The following is a 17,436-nucleotide window of genomic DNA, read 5'->3' on the forward strand; positions in this document are numbered from 1 at the left end:
TCAGACCAATAGACATAAGACAAACTTTTCTGCATTAATATAGATAAATGATAATTAATAAATGAATATTTTCAAATGCATTAGGGAGGTTCCGCTATTAAACATAAATTTGAATGGTCAAAGTTGATTTTCAATCTGCTAGCTACTAATTCGGCATATCCTTTAAGATTTAAGCTTAAACATAATCCCTGTTCCTCTATCAATTGCAGCATTTCAGTACTAGAGAATTATCTTAGTAAATATCATTATTTTCTTTTTTTAAATAGTAGTTGCAACCAAGGTTAAAAGAGAGACATTGTTATACCATAACGTGTTTACAACTGATGTTTGACTTCCACCACGTTTTTAATAGTGACGTCATAGTGTATTAGTTATTTGTGTGTTTTGTTTACATTTTCCATCGTATGTCAATATATATGGAAGTCAAATTTCATTATTTATGTGTTGATACAATGATATCAAAGATGTTGAACAAATACTTATGCCTTTTTGGTAGGGTATCAAAGCAAATGACTTAAGGAACACCACTTCACCATTTCATTTGTCTTAATTTGCTTCATTATTACAATCACATATATCATACATTGGAGAATATCCTTTTCTATATCCAAATTTACTCCATAGGCAGATCCCAAGTCCTTTTTTCATAATAGTAGGAGCTCTATCTCAACATAGCACAAGACAGCTAAGTTTCCATTTGGATTGGATTTGTTGAGCGATAATTTTAATAATTGATCGTATTCCAGGAGCTGTTTTAAAATTTTGGATCCACAGTTTGAGGGTTGTTACACTAGGCACCGGAAGTAGACCACTGGATTGAATGAAACGGTAGGTTTTTGAGGAAACAGTCCTTTAACAAAATCCTCCTCATTCCATTTTCCAAGCCGTTTCACACTGATTATGAGTTTACATTGAGATTTAGTAAATCTCTTTTCCAGTTCTCCTTTCATGCTTCCTTAAAATTAGATTTGGATTTTAATAATCTATTTTCCGATTAAAGGATTTTCACTTTTTCGTGTAAATCTGTGTAACTCGAGTTCTGGAATGAGTGGAGGTATGAGACCTCTGGAAGGGTGAGTCTTCCTTCAATTTTCTTTTTAAAAGTAGTCCCAGCATTTCACCGTTTAAATCCCTTTTATAAGCATTTTCCTCAAAATGATTCTCATAAATTTCGAGGGTATTTTCCTATGGGCCCCTTTTGATGACAAGCACTTTCCCATTTTTTCCTCCTTGAGGAATCCTTATGATAATGATGACAAATTATGTTGTTAGGAGAATCACAAACGGCCTTCTAATGCAAATGTTTGATTATATCCAAAGTTGAAGTCCTCATAATATAAGTATTAACTTTAGTTCAAACTTCAGAGATAATTAAATAAGATCAGAATTAAAGGAATTAAAAATAATCTATAACAACATTTTAAAAATTTAAGACCTTATTTATTGCGTCCTACTTGGTCCTAACATTACTGCCCACGTAATACATAATCTGAGACCAATGAATGTGTTACATTTTACACTATATTCACCTTCTTGTCTTAAATACAATTAGCAATAAAAATAAGAAATGAATGGGTATGTAGAAAATTGCACTCTAACTTAGCCTCGAATAAATATTTCATATACAACCATTCTATAGTCCAGTCATTTTCAAATGGTGCGCTGTAAGATATTTTATAGAATGTAATCCATTTACACAGTAATTTATAATTGTACACACAAAATTAGATCCATAATTTTTCAATACCGGGTGTAGAAAAAGTAATGAGACCTTCTAAAAATACAGTTTTGAATAGGTGTTGTTGATTAAATCTTTAAAGTTGCGATTATTTTTGAATAGCTAAGCCTTTGATTGATGTACATGTTGTAAACAAAAATTATTTATATGTCGCGATGGAGGTAAGAAGAGTATCATAGGCAATTTAATCCTCGCCAGGAGGACCACTTCGGACCTAAAACGTGAGTACTGCCACAGTTTGTTGGGTCAGAAATCGTTTGGCTCATGGGAACAATCTTAAAAACAAACCCAAGAGTGGAAGACCCACCAAAGTGAATCCTGAAGACAACATGGAGGCTTTAAAAGTCAGCCTAATGATGAAGATGCAGAGTACGACAAGAAGAGGAAGGTACATCGGTCTACTATGGGCAAGCCCATCCGCAAGGCCGGAGGAAGGTCGCTTAGAAGTTTCTAATGTTAATTCAGTTGAAGGGAGAAAATGACGTCATTTTGACGTTTTGATGATACTATGCGGTGTTTTTATACGATATTAGATAAAAACGTAATACATGTTTTTGTGGGGATTTAGGAGCTCTACCACATTTAAGTCCTGTCTGGTCCCTTCTTAAAACTTCAGAACACGTCAGAATTAATCGCAAAAGCAGCCTCAAAGAACAATAATTGCTAAATGATGTCATCATAGAATTACATCAGTAACATCTTCATAGTTGAAAATAATATCATCTGCCAGTATGCTAAAAAAAATGAACGTAGTAACCCTGACAATTTTAAAAATGTTTGGGAGGAGAGCAGCTTAGCTGTCATGACTTTTCATAAAATTAGCTGTGAGCAGCTGTAACGTGAAGTAAATAAACACAAAACCCACTTGCAATGAATAATTATATAGGCAGGAATTACTAAAATCCTGATCCTCAATTCTACTCCGAGTCGAACAAGGACTTATATTTATAACTCCATCAAAAATCGTCAGTTTTACTTTTCGTCTTTCACAGAATAATCATTACTTTATACTTATAAATTATCTTTTTAAGAATAATGATAACAGCTTTGGAAAATAACAAACATCAATTCAATAGCAACTACAAAAAGCCCTTCCATTATCATATTATTTTCCTCTATGAACATCATCATCAATCAATCATTAACAATTTTCATATACTCTATCAACATAAAAGCAGATTAAAATGAGTCATATCAAAATTGAGCTAGGATTATATATTTGTTCTTCAACAAATATTAAAAGTATTGTGATTAATCCTTTGACTAGTTTACTTTAATATTAGTAAAAAAGTTTGCCTTGTAGAAAGTTCTAAAATATTTGAATTGGTTTTCAATGACAGATAGTAGAGGCACAACTGGACGGATGCAACTCTAGTATTTGTGAATAAATGACATGGTTCTAATAACGAGGGGCTTTATTTTTGAATCAATATACATACAACCATAAGTAGCATTAATAAATAAATGTGCATTGTGCACTCTTTTACAGATCCGGTCGTTGTTCGTGCAATTTATTTGAAGAGTCGACTACTCTAATCCTTCTTTATTTTATGATGTTTTTTCTCTACCAAACTGAGTATGTAAGAAGCTATATATTTATGTTATTTGTATGTATCTCAATTTACTCACTTAAGCCACATAAATAAATCCTACTTTAAAACTATATAAAATATAAACCAATAGAATATAAAATTCACCCCCCTTTCCAACAATGAGAATTATGGATATTAAAGGCATTATGACGTTTCTAATGGGACTAAATAAGTACATAAATAAATAAATGTATCGGTTAGAGCATTTAAATAATTACTGCATTTTCTGTCTATCGATATACAGGGTGGAAACTTGATACTTACACACTTGAAAAGAAAAAGACAAAAGCCTACCATTCTTTAATTATACATTTTACAAAAATCTTTATTAATCTTTTTCTGATACATAGCCAATGTCAATTGATTTATTCTATTCGACCGCCACTGGCCTCTCAGATCGTGACAAACCTCGTGCGAAAAGAGTTGTAAATATTGCGATAAGAGTTGCAAGTATTGCGAATGAAGTTCGATACCATGGCAGCCCACTTCTCGTCGTTGGAGGCCTTTATGGCTTCAACGTTCGGGTGATGGATGATACAGGCCCTCCTCTCGATGTGCGCCAGAAAGAAAAGTAGAGGGGATTGACATCAGAACTGTATGGTGGCCACATTCTCTTGTCCCGGAAGGTGATGTTGCTAACTAAGAAGTATGAGTAATTTTTGCAGTGTGAGGGGGTCCCATCTTGCTGAAAGAAGACGTTGCCGTCGGGGAACTTTGCTTGGACTCAGGGGAGCAGGTTAGTCTTGAAAACATCGATGTGCATGGCAGCCGTAAGCTTGTAAACCATATAAGGGGCAGCCTTTGAGTACATCCGTATTAATGACGGGCTTTTCCGGAGCCTTTCTTCCTCTCTATGGTATCGTTGTGGTTGAAGCTCTTCTTAAAATATAATTGGCATGTTTATATTGTTAAACGTTGACCATGTTGTCTCAGTAATTATTGATCTTGATGATGTCAAACTCAAGGTTAATAGAAATATAAGGTTATATCATATACCCGTGTACGACTGATGTTTGACTTCCACAACGCTTTTTAATATTGACGTTATAGTGTATGTGTAGTTGCGTGTGTTGTCAGAATCTGTTTTTCTTGCCCAACTTTTGGTAGGATACATTAAATTGAAATTTCTAGCAATAATGACGTCATAGACTATAAGTGTTTGCGTGTTTTGTCAAAATCTGTTTGTCTTACCCAGCAGTCTGTACGATACATCAAATTGAAAATTCTAGCAAGCCCAATTATATGATGTTCTAACTTTGTATTTCTATTAACCTTGGTCAAAATGTATCCGGATTTATCTGTTAAATCCTGTACAAATGAAACGAGTATTATTTTTTACATTACCTTTTTACACCCGCTCCTAAAGTTTAAAATAAAGTAGCGAAACGTAACTGTTGGCTTGAGTGTATATTTTTGGTTAAACTGATCTATTTTTTCCTTCGTAAGATGTGGCTTTTTATGATAACACAGATTATCTTACATTATCATTGTCTGACATATCACGAAACAATTCTCAGAGAGGTGACAAATTTGTGCACGTATCGTTTGAAGGTTGATACTAACTAAAAAATCATATGATTAAATCATAGTGACACCATCTATATGCCATCCTACAAACTTTTCAGGCGACCTAATAGTTAAAATTATAGCAGTGTTAGACCGATCTAGAATATCCAGACCGAACTCCAACACTAGTGAGGACATAAATGAATCAACAACATACATAGAATGCACAAAATGAAAGCATGTATTTCATTGGAAAAAATCTAGGAATCATGATCATTATGATAATGATCATGATTTGAATGTGGAATTGCTTTGCTTCCTTGATGATGAATATTTTTACCCACATCAAAAAAAAAAGAACTAACTTGGATAACTAAACTAAGATTGAACAACAGCTTGATTGGCGATAAGACTGGGATTGTTCACTTCTTCCCCAAGTGAGTCCAAAACTTCCTTTCTATAGTCGTCAAAGTCACCCTCGATTTCATTAATTGTTTGTTCCTCAACGACCCACAATTGACATTCCGTGTCACGAATCAGGCGTTCGTCGTGAGTAACGATGATGACACCACCTACAAAAACATTAAAAAATTATTATTAACTATTTCAATATAATAATATATACAAAATATTTGATTTAGACAAAGGGGAGAACACTTTCAAATATAATAATAATTGCCGCAAACCTTAAGATCTAAATATATTCGAAGATGCAAGAAGTGGGTTTTACCGCACAAATTGAAGTTTTTATATCATTCGAGCTTAAATCTGATTATATCCTTTTAAGTTATAACTTATAAGGATAATTTTTGATTACATTTAAATTAACCAACTAATTATCTTCCATTTAGATTAATGAATTATTAAAATTAAAAAGCGCAGTAAAATCATGGATTATATTTCACAGGCCCTTTCGGGGCCCAATAAAGACCTCTTAATAACCTCGGAAGCACAAAAAAAATATAAAAGAACATGCTTGGTTGTTTAATACATCTCCTTGCTAAATTTCAGACTGATTTGTTCGACCTATTTGGATTCCATGAGTACCAACACCAAAAAGACACTTATAAATATATAGGTTGGGGAAAAAATATCGTTTTATTTCAATGCTTTATAAAAAGTGTTACAAACCAAGCCAAGTAGGCTCCTGTTCCTGCTAATGAGAATGCAACTTCATAATACCCTTCTCGTAGAAGCCCTTATCCCTATTGGTAAAAAAAAATCGGATAACCAATTTTCACAGGCCTCTATTGATGCCAAATTTGTGCACACAATTGCGTTGGCCATAGACCGAAACAGGTGATAGTCACTTGGTGCCAGGTTTGGACTGTAGGGTGGATGCATAAGAACTTCCGTTCCAAGCTCCTGGAGCTTCTGGTGTATCATCAAAGATCTGTGTGGCCTAGAGTTGTTGTGATAAAGTCTTGTTGTCTCATATTCAACAATGCTGACCGCTACTGTTCGATCGCCAGGTTCAAACAGTCTAATTATTCACAGTAGAGAACAGAATTGACCGAGAAAAAAAATCTATCCAACCACTATTGTGAAATACAAAAAGTACTGATCCATACTCATTGCAAATTTGTCTTGGTCACTTTCGATGTGTTTTTTTCTTTTCAGGTTGTAAAAATGCCATTGAGACCTGCATACTTAACGCACGATAACCCATGAACAATCAGGCCAAGCGCAATACAGTTTGAAGTATACACTCTCACCTTTACAACGCCTCATCGCATGATCTCCTGTGACTAATAATGAACAAGATGTACTTTGTTTAAATACGAAATTACTTTTTCCCCAACTTAATATATGATATTTATTTATTTTTTCTTTTCTTGACAAATGTATATTTATAATGGATGTATGTAAGTAAATGTGTCACTGAAGGTATTATAATAATTTCATGCATGATGTATTAAAAATACTTAATCACTTAAGTCTCTCCCTCTCCCTTTTTGTCGTCTTGTTCAAAAAACCAATAATAATTTAAGAAGGGGGAAAACTTGACAAAAAATAAAAATGGGATTTTAGTTTGTAGGACATAGAACATGGGACATTGGGTATAAAATTATAATACAAATTAAAAAATAGATAATATTGTAACCGATGTGATCTTTACAGCGCATCTTTCAGCCTTTCCTCCTCTTCTAAAAAGAGAAAGTAGTAAATGATCTGAAATTAACTGGTAAACAATAGGGCATGAGCAAACTAAAAATATATATATTATCCACAAGGTGCTGTGTCATTCTCTAGCTTGGGGACGTAACAAACCTTTTTCATAGCAACCCCTATGTGAACAACATGCAGACAAGGGTTGTTTAAAAAGACCATGCAAAGTTCTAGTTCACTACTGCCACGTAGCATCTCTCGGAAGAACGCTCACCAACTTTCGGGCTGATTGGTCTATTTCTTTCTGTTTGGCATTCGTTTGAATCGAGGAAGTGGAGTGATTTTTGAAAAAATAGACGAAAAACATTTCTTGTGTTGATTAAATATTAGTTTATGAGAGACAAAACGACTCAGGACACTAAAAAGAAGAATGAAAAACTTTATGGCCACTCTCCACCCCATAAAATCCAGGATATTGTGATGGATGCCAGAAGAGTGAGAGTGCATGAAATTGGTGTAGTGCTCTGGGCATCTCGAGCTGGAACCCTATTTCGATTAATTTGTAGACCACAACTGCTGAAGTGTGAGCTGGTGCATTGTCGTGATGGAAAATGACATTTTTGTGGGCCAATCATGAGCGTTTTTCTTGCAGCGCGATTTTCAATTGGTCCAATAACGATATACACCCGTAATAGTTGTATCCCTTTCCAAATTGTCTATGAGGATTAATCATAGTGAACTCATCAGGTAGTCGTCATAATCTTTCCGGTCGATTCCTCGATTCAAAGGAATGCCAAAAAGAAAAAAATGAACCGATATGGCTGAAAGTTTGTGTGTGTTCTTCCAAAAGATGCTAATAACTAAACATAACCTCACTACGCACGAGTACTGCCATTTCTCCGACTTTACACGGAATTTTCAAACTACCCTTGTATATAGGATGTAGTAAAAATGATTTTTTTTTTCCTTTATGTTTTTCTCGTCGGCAATCAAAACAGTGCTTACATAACGGTCGGACTCGACGATTTCCATTATTTTATCCACATTTTCGACAACTGGCTTTCTAGAGCGTCATGGTGCATCTTTGAAATCAAAATTACTGGATTAATCAACAAAAACAAAATTGCGCTAGATTGGATGTTTGAGTATCAAGACTATAAACACTATTCACATTTAGGCAGCCTGGCTTGCGTTCGCTACTTGATCAGAGAAAAACTGTAACATATGCCGTTTCTAATCTTATCCTTCGAACGCGATCTAGCCTAAATCGATTGCACTTATACTTATACACATTAATAAAGCCATATATGGACGGGAGGAAATGGATTTCTTATTAATACATCTATTATTCTATGTTAAATAGTATAATCATTCAGGGAGGTTGCATAGTTAGTTGTCTATACCTTGCAACATCATGGAGGGTGTTTTTCCTATTTTTAATTACTTTGTTATAAATTATATAGCCTAGTATAAATATAAGATGTTCGATTTACATCGCATTATAGTGAAAAAATGAATATTTTTTTTTTTCAAAATATGTTCAATCTTCTTTATACACAGGATAAGGCAGCAAAACGTGGACTGTTAATTTATCTTTATTTTCTCATTACTATGAAAAGGTTTAGTGATTGTTTTAATATTCTGTTTCCACTGTCCTTTTTACATAAACAAACTATAATAATCATTTACTTATTTCTTCATCATGAGCGAGAAACAAGCAAAAAGGGAGCGCACCTCAGATCTCCTAGATGAATGGAGAAGACCTCTTCAGGATTTCAGGAAGTAGAGGGTATAATTTAAAAAGGGATACAAAGTTATTGTTAAGTTTGGATAAGAATATAAAGAAGGATCCCACTAAGTCGATGAATCACCTAGCCAACGACTTCTCTGTGTTTCCTAGGACCATCAGGAGGGCTATAAAGCACAACTTGGGAATAATTTCGTTCACAAGAACCCCACACCACCTTCTGACAGAGGGTATGAAAGCCAGAACGCTCGAGAGGTGCAAGAAAATCCTCACATGTATCAAGGCAAATGGGTTAATTGAGAAATACCACGTGTTTACCACGCCAAATATCTAGCCCAAACAATGGTCTTCAGCGTTGTGGCCTCTGATATAAAGAAGATGTTCCGTTTCTTTTCAAGGCTGGATAGAAAATCGGCCAGGAGGCCAACTATAAGGTGCTTAGGTACACCATATTGCCATGTCTGAAGGTTAACTACCCTCAAGCTAAGTAGGTGTCGACTCAGGACAGCTCTCCCTCTCACACATCTACCAAGTGCCAAAAGTTCTGTGCAAATAATATGGCTCAATTCTGGTCTAAATAGATTAGATTTGAACCCACTGGACTTTTCTATATGAGCAACATTGAAGAGAGAAACCAGAAGGACCTCAAACACAAATATGGACTTACTGAAGTCCTCATGAGTGGTTGTATGGGAAAACTTGTCAGAGGAGTTCGTCATCAACTCCTACATGCCCTTCAGGCGATGTGTAAAGGCTGTTATTGATAATGAGGGTGGCCATATTGATTGAAAAAGTTTTTGCAAAAACCTTGCTACATGTTTTGTTAACATTATTTTTTACCCTATTATTGCAAACATAAAATTATTAATGTATTTCTAAATCCATCTGTCGAGTCCATTTTTTGCTGCCCTACCCTGTATATCTCGTATATCTTATTTGGGTTAATATACCATCGAAATTTTTATAAGAAAAATCCTAGGACCGGAAGTTAAGGGCCAGCTTAAAGGACTGACAGTCCTAAGGAATGATCCTAAGAACAGGACTAGATCTAATAAATAAGGCCTGACACAACAATAGTTAAAATAGAGTAATATTCAAGTACAGTGTGCGTGGGCAAAAATCCATCATGCATTAAAACCTAAATAAATTGCTGCAATTGAGGCTAACGCTGGACATTTGGAATTTTAAGGAACGCAAAGATGTGTCTTTTCACTAGTTAAAAAATTTTAAGGTGCAAACCTTAATCACGTTGGAGGAGTTCTTGATGATTTTGTCAATGTTGTACGCCATGATGTATTTTTGCATACGCAGAATGTATACTCAACGCCCCTAGCGGACAAAAAAGAGGCATACAAATATTGAGCACGTGGTCTTTGTTTTCCCGATTTGGTGTATAGCTTCTTTGCAGGGTACTGATACGATAATTTAATACTATAGATAGGGAGAGAATGGGGGAATTGTATTAAATGAAGAAAAATAAAGTTCTCGTTTGTTGGTAAGTAGGCAGTACATTAATGGATATGATAATTCTGTATATTGTATGTACCTACAACATGAATATGAATATAAGATGTGTTCGTTATTAATATGTACCCAAGTACATCCTAGTTTTTTATTCATACTCTGCATAAGGAGAATATATTTATTTATTAATATAATACTTTTATTATTAACAGAATTAACAGCATTTCAATAATAATAAAAACATTATTAATCACTCAAACAGAGGGGGTGAAGGAGAAAAATCACTCAAATACACAGTATTTTACATTAACAATATATAAATAGTCATTAAATGCATCTGTGCATGCATAAGTGTTGGGATTGGTCTCTGGAAATAAATCCCAGACATATCTGAGAAATAACAATTTGGCGAAACGAAGTACAACGAGATGAATTTTTTTCTCAAATTAGTGCTTTAGAGCAGTGATCCCCAACCTATTTCTAACTGCAGAGGGGGGAGGGGTAAAAAAATTATAATAAGCGAGAATCCACATTACAAGGGGTACAACAAAAAGTACAATTTTTGACCCTCCCCTGTCTGTGTTTCTCCAAACCCCCTTCGATTGGACATCCTTAATTTTTAGACCCCCCTTTTTGTATTTGTAAATAAAATATATTGGTTATCTTGAAGGCCACGGATCAAGGGCGTCCCCACAGGATTATATTTTTGGGCGGGGACTTGATTTTAAGAATTTCATAGGTTAAAACTTACGTTCTAATGCATAATTCGATCGAATCCCCTTTTTTTAGAAAAGAAATCCAAAAAAAATTTCTAACCACTATTTTCTCGTAAACATTTATTTCCCGGGCAATTTTTTTTATTGTATCAAACTAAAATTCCTTTTTTGGAGTGATCAGTGAAACAGTGATCAGTTTTTTTCAAAGTAGTGGACTCCAAAATGTCCTATACCCCATCCCCTCACTCTCCCTAATCTTTAAACTTCTAGACTGTTCCTTTTTTAGAGCCACAGCTTCAAAGTCATAATTTGACTCAATTAGCTCACGTTTCACTTTACAGACAAACGATTCAGCAACTTTCAACATGTCTGTAATAATTTTGCTCTCATGTACGGCCGATATCATCATGAGCACTTTGCGACATTTCGACTCTTGGGGAAAGGTAAATGAATACATAATACTGGGCTGCTGGCAACAAACTCACAAATCTACAAAGTAATCAGCTGATTTGGTTTAAGGTCATCATTCAATGTGTTCTTTAAAATATTAGTTGCGAAATTCATAACTCAAATATCATCCACACCCTTTATGAATGTACAAATGTTTGTTTTAATGAAAATATATATTATCCATATACCTATTCATCATCCAAGAAATAACAATGTAGTCATATTAATGAAATCTCGCAGGCATTTTACATGTAGCATCGAGCGTATATACAGGGTACACAGTATATAGTAGTCCCTCATGTATACCGTATTCACATTTTTGATCTAAGAAATAACAATGTAGTAATATTAATAAAATCTCTCAGGCATTTTGCATGTAGCATTGAGCGTGTATACAGAGTAGTACACTGTATATAGTGCTCCCTCATGTATATTATTTAGGTTTTTTTTAATCTAAGAAATAACAATGTAGTCATATTAATTAAATGTTGAATGCGTTAGCATGTGGCATCGAGAGTGTGCAGCTAAGGCTCAGCCAGGCAGTGATCTAAAGTATAAAGTGTTCCCTGGCTCATCAGTTATAAAGATATAATAGTTTTTTATTAAGTTGTTATTATTATTATTTCATTGTTGAGGTGAGAACATCAATGTATTGAGTAACTATGTGCGATTCTTCGCATGAAAAACGGTTAGTAACACTGAATATTTCTTGGGTAGTTATCTTCTATACTATTACAGCAAAGTTTGTCTGTTCAACGTCGTCTCATAACTCCGCGCAATGCCAGGTAATATTGCTAGTACAAAAATCTATTCAGAATAAAACTTTTTTCGCATATTCTTATTTTTCAGATACAAGGGTGACCATAGGTTTCAAACCTTTTTAAATTTTAATTATTGAGCGATAGATTGATCGTAGAAACAAACACTAACTAAATATATTAGAAAATTTATTAAATGTTATTCCATATTTTATAAATTATTCAATATAACTGCCTCCTTTATCGACTACCTCCCTTAGACGTGATTGTAATGCTTCACATGCTGCACACACTATAGATTTGGGAAGTTTTGTCCATTCCACATGAAATATTATCTTCCAAATTTATATTTCGACAAGTTTTTAATTTCGACTCGTGATAAACCTACACAAATTAGTCTAGGTGTTAAGATCTGGACTCGAAGGGGCCACATAGATTTGTCCCAAAAAGGAATATTTGCTTTAAGCCACTCTTGGCATTGAACGCCGGTATGTATTGAAGCTCCATCTTGCTGAAAGGGAACCTTAATCATTTTAGATGAATTAGTTTTAAACCACGTAAAGATCACAGGTTCCAAAACATATGAAATGTAGTCAGCCGTTTTCATACGGAGGCCCTCCAGAATAAAAACCAAAGAAAGCTTATCTCCTTTACTTGAAATCCCTGCCCAAACCAAAGAAAGCTTATCTCCTTTACTTGAAATCCCTGCCCAAACCAAAAGAGATCGACGACTAACCCTTTTCGAAATTGCTCTTTGGTCTAAGGATACATCTTATGATGAAAAGGCCAAGATTCGGTCGTTTTGACGTTTGAATTTTTGATACAGGTCCCATTTCTTCTCATCCCAAAAGACAATATTTCCTCTCCACGTGCAAAGTTCTAATAACATTTTAGTTCTTTGAATCCATTCATCTGTGCATCTTCCCTGAGTTTCTGAGCGTAACGAAACTTCAGAGAAAATATACCTAGGTCCTTATGGATGATTCGATTCATCCAAGTCCTTGACAGGTTGATCTCCATAGCCATTTTTGCTATTGATCTGTTGGGGTTTCTGTATATTTTTAATTTAATTTTCCGGACGTTATTCGGGTTCTGAGTGGACCTTGGGCGTCCCCTTCTTGCTTTATCATCAATGTTTCCAGTCTTTCGAGTCTTTTGAACGTAATATTTAACAGAACTGAGACTGATTGAAAGTCTCAAAATCTGATAAATTTGAAGCGTTGATTTGCCTGGACGATGAAGACTCTCTACTGTTTTTCTTAGATAATGCATCTTGACTAATACAAATAATATCTTTAACGGTCCTCTTTTTAGATCAGAAGAGATGGATTGAACTCAGATTGCATAACAACCAATCAGATTGGAGGTAGTATACTTTACCACCAAAATGTTGCCCGAAAGTCTAAGAGGTTTAAGACTTTTGGACACTTCTGTATACTTTGTCTATTGAATTGAACCCATTGCTCAGAAGATATGACTATTTGATATGTTATGTTCAGCATAGTTTTTTGCTAAATTGCACAAATAAAGGACTCCAATCATCTCACAAAAAATTGTATGCAAGGAATAATCTATATGATTATGACAGATACTAACTTTCATCATATTCTTAGGTTAAAAATTGGTCCTTTGGGGGGATTTGATATGGAATTGACCCTAATTGATATGAGTTAAAAATATCATTTTTTATCAAAAATGACTTGCTGAAACTTTTTTTAGGACCGCGATATAAATAAATTTTAAGAAAGAATATTTTATTTGAAATAGTCAAATATTCACTAATTTTCATGTGAACCAAATCAATATATAATAAATATACCTACATACCTTTATACTCCCGAATGGCATCCCCCAAAGCGTCAATGGACTCGATATCCAAATTATTAGTAGGTTCGTCCAGAATGACCACATCCGGAGCAGAAAGAGTTAGCTCTGCAAGAGCAACGCGGGACTTTTGACCACCAGAGAGATCCTTCATTTTGATGGTATGTGCATGGGATTGAAGACCAAAGGAACCTAATTGCTTACGTGCCTATGTAAAGGAACATATTTATGTATTAATGAGAGTATCTCTAACGTCTATATTATTATGAATGTAGTGTCAAAACTAATAATGAAAAAAGCTCTTAATGACATGAAAACTTTTATCCTTTTCCTCAAAAAAATGTCACATCATCGTCATAAGAAACAAAACTTTATTTCTCGAGGAGGGCATTAAAATGTCAAATAAATATTTTTTTAAAGTAGCCCTATACTAAGGCTTATAGGTACTATGTATGAACATTTATGGGACCAATGTGTTTTATAAGATATAATGATAATAAATCATCATTTACCAACCAACCAACCATTTTTGTGGTGTGGCTTTCTTTTCCGAAACGTGAAATGAATTCATCATGTAGGGAGATGTACTATGGATTGTCATTTTCGATGCGTATTAGAGTTATCTCGGGATCCTGGGATATCTTAACTCTTCGTGAAATTGATCTTGCGTTTATTGTGGTTCAATACAAACAACATGGTTTGTGTTCATCGCATACTCTTAAATTAATTTAACAGAGATTCAAGGTTCTGTGTTAGTGATATTCATTCTACAGTGTTTTATACACGTACAGAGGTGTCTCTTCCTGGATTTTTCGTCTTCTACATAGGCAATTAAAAATAGAATAACTATTGATCTTAAGTCATTAGCAAATGATGAATTTCCTAGCAAACCCACAGTTTTTGTCCGTGTCTGAACTTCACGAACAAATGAAAAGTTGGATCATAAGAAAATATATCAACCAAAGTTTTACAAAAAATCATTCAATTAACTAGTTAACTAATGGAAATTAACACTCACAAAAGGACAATTATTAGAAATGAAGTTACATATTCAAATGTCATTGTATCATACTAAAAAAATACAGACAAAAATTTGTTGAAAGAACATATAACTAAGAACGAAGTCACTTGTTATGGTTCTCATAACTTGGCTTGAGATCCAATGGAGGTATACATTCACAGTCTTAGATACACAACTCCGAGGATTCGAGTCCCTTGGGTGACAACGTAATGTAGCCTGTTTCGTACTCAGTTTTACAGTCTTCCTGGCTTACGTATCTAATTTCCTCGTGCTCTCCTACAACCCGACCTTAGAGTGTCTCCCCGCATCCTCTTAGTTGTTTGCTTCTCCATAGCTAACCTCCTCTTCTTCCGAAACATCCTGGATCCTGACGATGTAAAAATCTGAAATTATTACTTTATAGCACTTCTTCCATTCGATCGAATCCAATGAGATATGAAGTATCTATGATCCAAGATTAATAGAAATACAAGGTTAGACTATCATGAAATCGGGCTAGCTAGAACTTTCGATCTGATGTATTGTACCGACTGCTGGGCCAGACAGGCATATTTTGACAAAACACGCAACCACTTATAGTCTATGACGTCACTATTGCTGTAATTTCCAATTTAATGTATCGTACTGACTGCTGGGGAAGAAAATCAGATTTTGACAAAACAAACTACCACTCATCTACCATGACGTCAATATTAAAAGTGGTGGTGGAAGTCAAACATCAGTCGTACACGCGTTATGGTATAACCTTGTATTTCTATTAACCTTGCTATGACCGAACGAATCACTGCCGTGTTTGTTTATTATTTAATTTATTTAAAGTACTACAACGGTAAAAGATTCGTACTCCATGCTACTGAGTTGTGTTCATATAATGATCAATAATGAATATTAACTTTTGAAGCTTCCTGATAATATAGTGAACACTTAGCTATTCCAATTTGTGACAAATAATTAAACATATTATCTTTTAATTTTGGAGTAACATGAGCGGGAATCATAACTATGTATTATTGGAACATGAATCATCATCAAATTTGTTTATTATATAATTCGGCAAATTGGGCCTTCGAAAAACTGCCATTCGGCAATGTATCCGCGCACGGAATTTATTATCTGGAAGGCTGATAGTCACTTCAAAGGGTTGAAAGGCTCTATTTAGAGACCTTAAGGCTCAAAGAAAAGATCTGGATGGAAATCCAATACTCTCAGCAAAAAGAAAAACTATTCATTCTTCACATGAGGATGTCAGAACAGAAGACATAAGTGATGAGATAAAGAAGTAAGGAGCTATTGTGGATACTATCAGAGGTTTTTTTTTTTTTTAATGGAAGGATCATGGGCCCCATGAATAGAAATTTTGTTATAAAGTCTACTTTAACAAACGATATTCCTGGATTTATACTGATTAAAGGTTTTAAAACTCGGATAACCTAGAAAATAACAAGAAAAATGTTGTGCAAGATGCTTTACAGTAGGACATTTTGCAAAAGAAGGTCCCAATGTATCAGTAAAATGGTGAGAATATGTAGAACAATTAAGAAATAATGAAAAAAATTATGGAGAAAAACAATTGCGAGCTGCGAATAAATATTAACATAACAATGAATGTACAATTGGCAAGGAATTGGTAAATGCAGCTGTATCTATGCGGTCTGATTCAATTGAAAAGAATATTGCTGAATCTTCTTGCAGTCAAAGACTGGACTCCTCATCTCAGACTTGCTTGATTGAAGAATCAGTAAGTAAAAGTGTGAATATTATTAAAGAGAAATCAATTGAACTTAGGAAACCTAAGAAGCCTGCTTTAAACGAAGGTTACATCTTGGAATCCCGTACTAGATCCATATCTAAGAGATATCGCCCTGATGCGGGGTTGTCTCCTAATAGTAAATAAACTCGGACTAATGTTCACAAAAATTTATAATTAACTACTCCTTGTTTCTTTTGTCTTTTAACATTAACGAAGATATGCCTTCAACAACTTGATTTAATAATTCGATTCAAACAACTTTGGATAATTTCTATCATAGACCCTATAATGCGGACCTACGAAGAAACATGGGAATGAGAAGAGTGATATCAATAAATGCGTGAGGTGGAAAACCAAACATGGATTGATGAAAACAATTTTGGATTCGAAATCTGACATAATTTGTGTTCAGGATATTCACTCAAGAGCATCTACTTGGGGCCTTTCTGCGTACCGGGTAATTATAACTATTATTATAGCGGTTCAAGTACCTCTAGAGGAGTTATGACTTTTGTATCCAAGTCAAGGAATTTTTATGTCTGTCACAGAATATTCCTTCAAAAGTGACTGGCACAAAATAAAATTTTCAACTAGGAGTCTTGAACTTTATGTCATCAACTCGTATCGACCTAACATTAAGACTGTCTTCTTCTTTTTTTATTAAACTATTATAAACAATCAAAAAAGGGATTTACTTCCTCTTATCCTGGTCGGTGACTGGTTTTTGACAAAAAAAAAATAGCACTTACCCAAACTCCTCT

At 34.4% G+C, this 17,436-nt stretch overlaps 1 protein-coding gene and 1 long non-coding RNA gene across 2 annotated transcripts in view; one reads left to right on the plus strand and one right to left on the minus strand.

The window, feature by feature from the left end:
* The first annotated feature begins 1,890 nt into the window (after nt 1-1,890).
* Nucleotides 1,891-3,228, plus strand: LOC121115415 (uncharacterized). Its single transcript, XR_005863484.1, has 2 exons — nt 1,891-2,430; nt 2,914-3,228. It is a non-coding gene; the product is annotated as an uncharacterized lncRNA (long non-coding RNA).
* A 1,826-nt stretch (nt 3,229-5,054) lies between these two features.
* The window catches only part of Mi-2 (chromodomain-helicase-DNA-binding protein Mi-2 homolog), a 28,999-nt gene continuing 16,617 nt past the window's right edge, over nt 5,055-17,436 (minus strand). Inside the window, exons 10-11 of the mRNA XM_040707983.2 lie at nt 13,908-14,112; nt 5,055-5,408 (exon numbers count right to left, since the gene is read on the minus strand). Coding sequence (XP_040563917.1) covers nt 5,215-5,408; nt 13,908-14,112 — 399 coding nt within the window. The 3' untranslated portion in view covers nt 5,055-5,214. The remainder of the gene's footprint in view (nt 5,409-13,907; nt 14,113-17,436) is intronic.

This window comes from Lepeophtheirus salmonis, chromosome 3 (genome assembly GCF_016086655.4).
Source record: "Lepeophtheirus salmonis chromosome 3, UVic_Lsal_1.4, whole genome shotgun sequence".
Classification (NCBI taxonomy): Eukaryota; Metazoa; Arthropoda; class Copepoda; order Siphonostomatoida; family Caligidae; genus Lepeophtheirus; species Lepeophtheirus salmonis.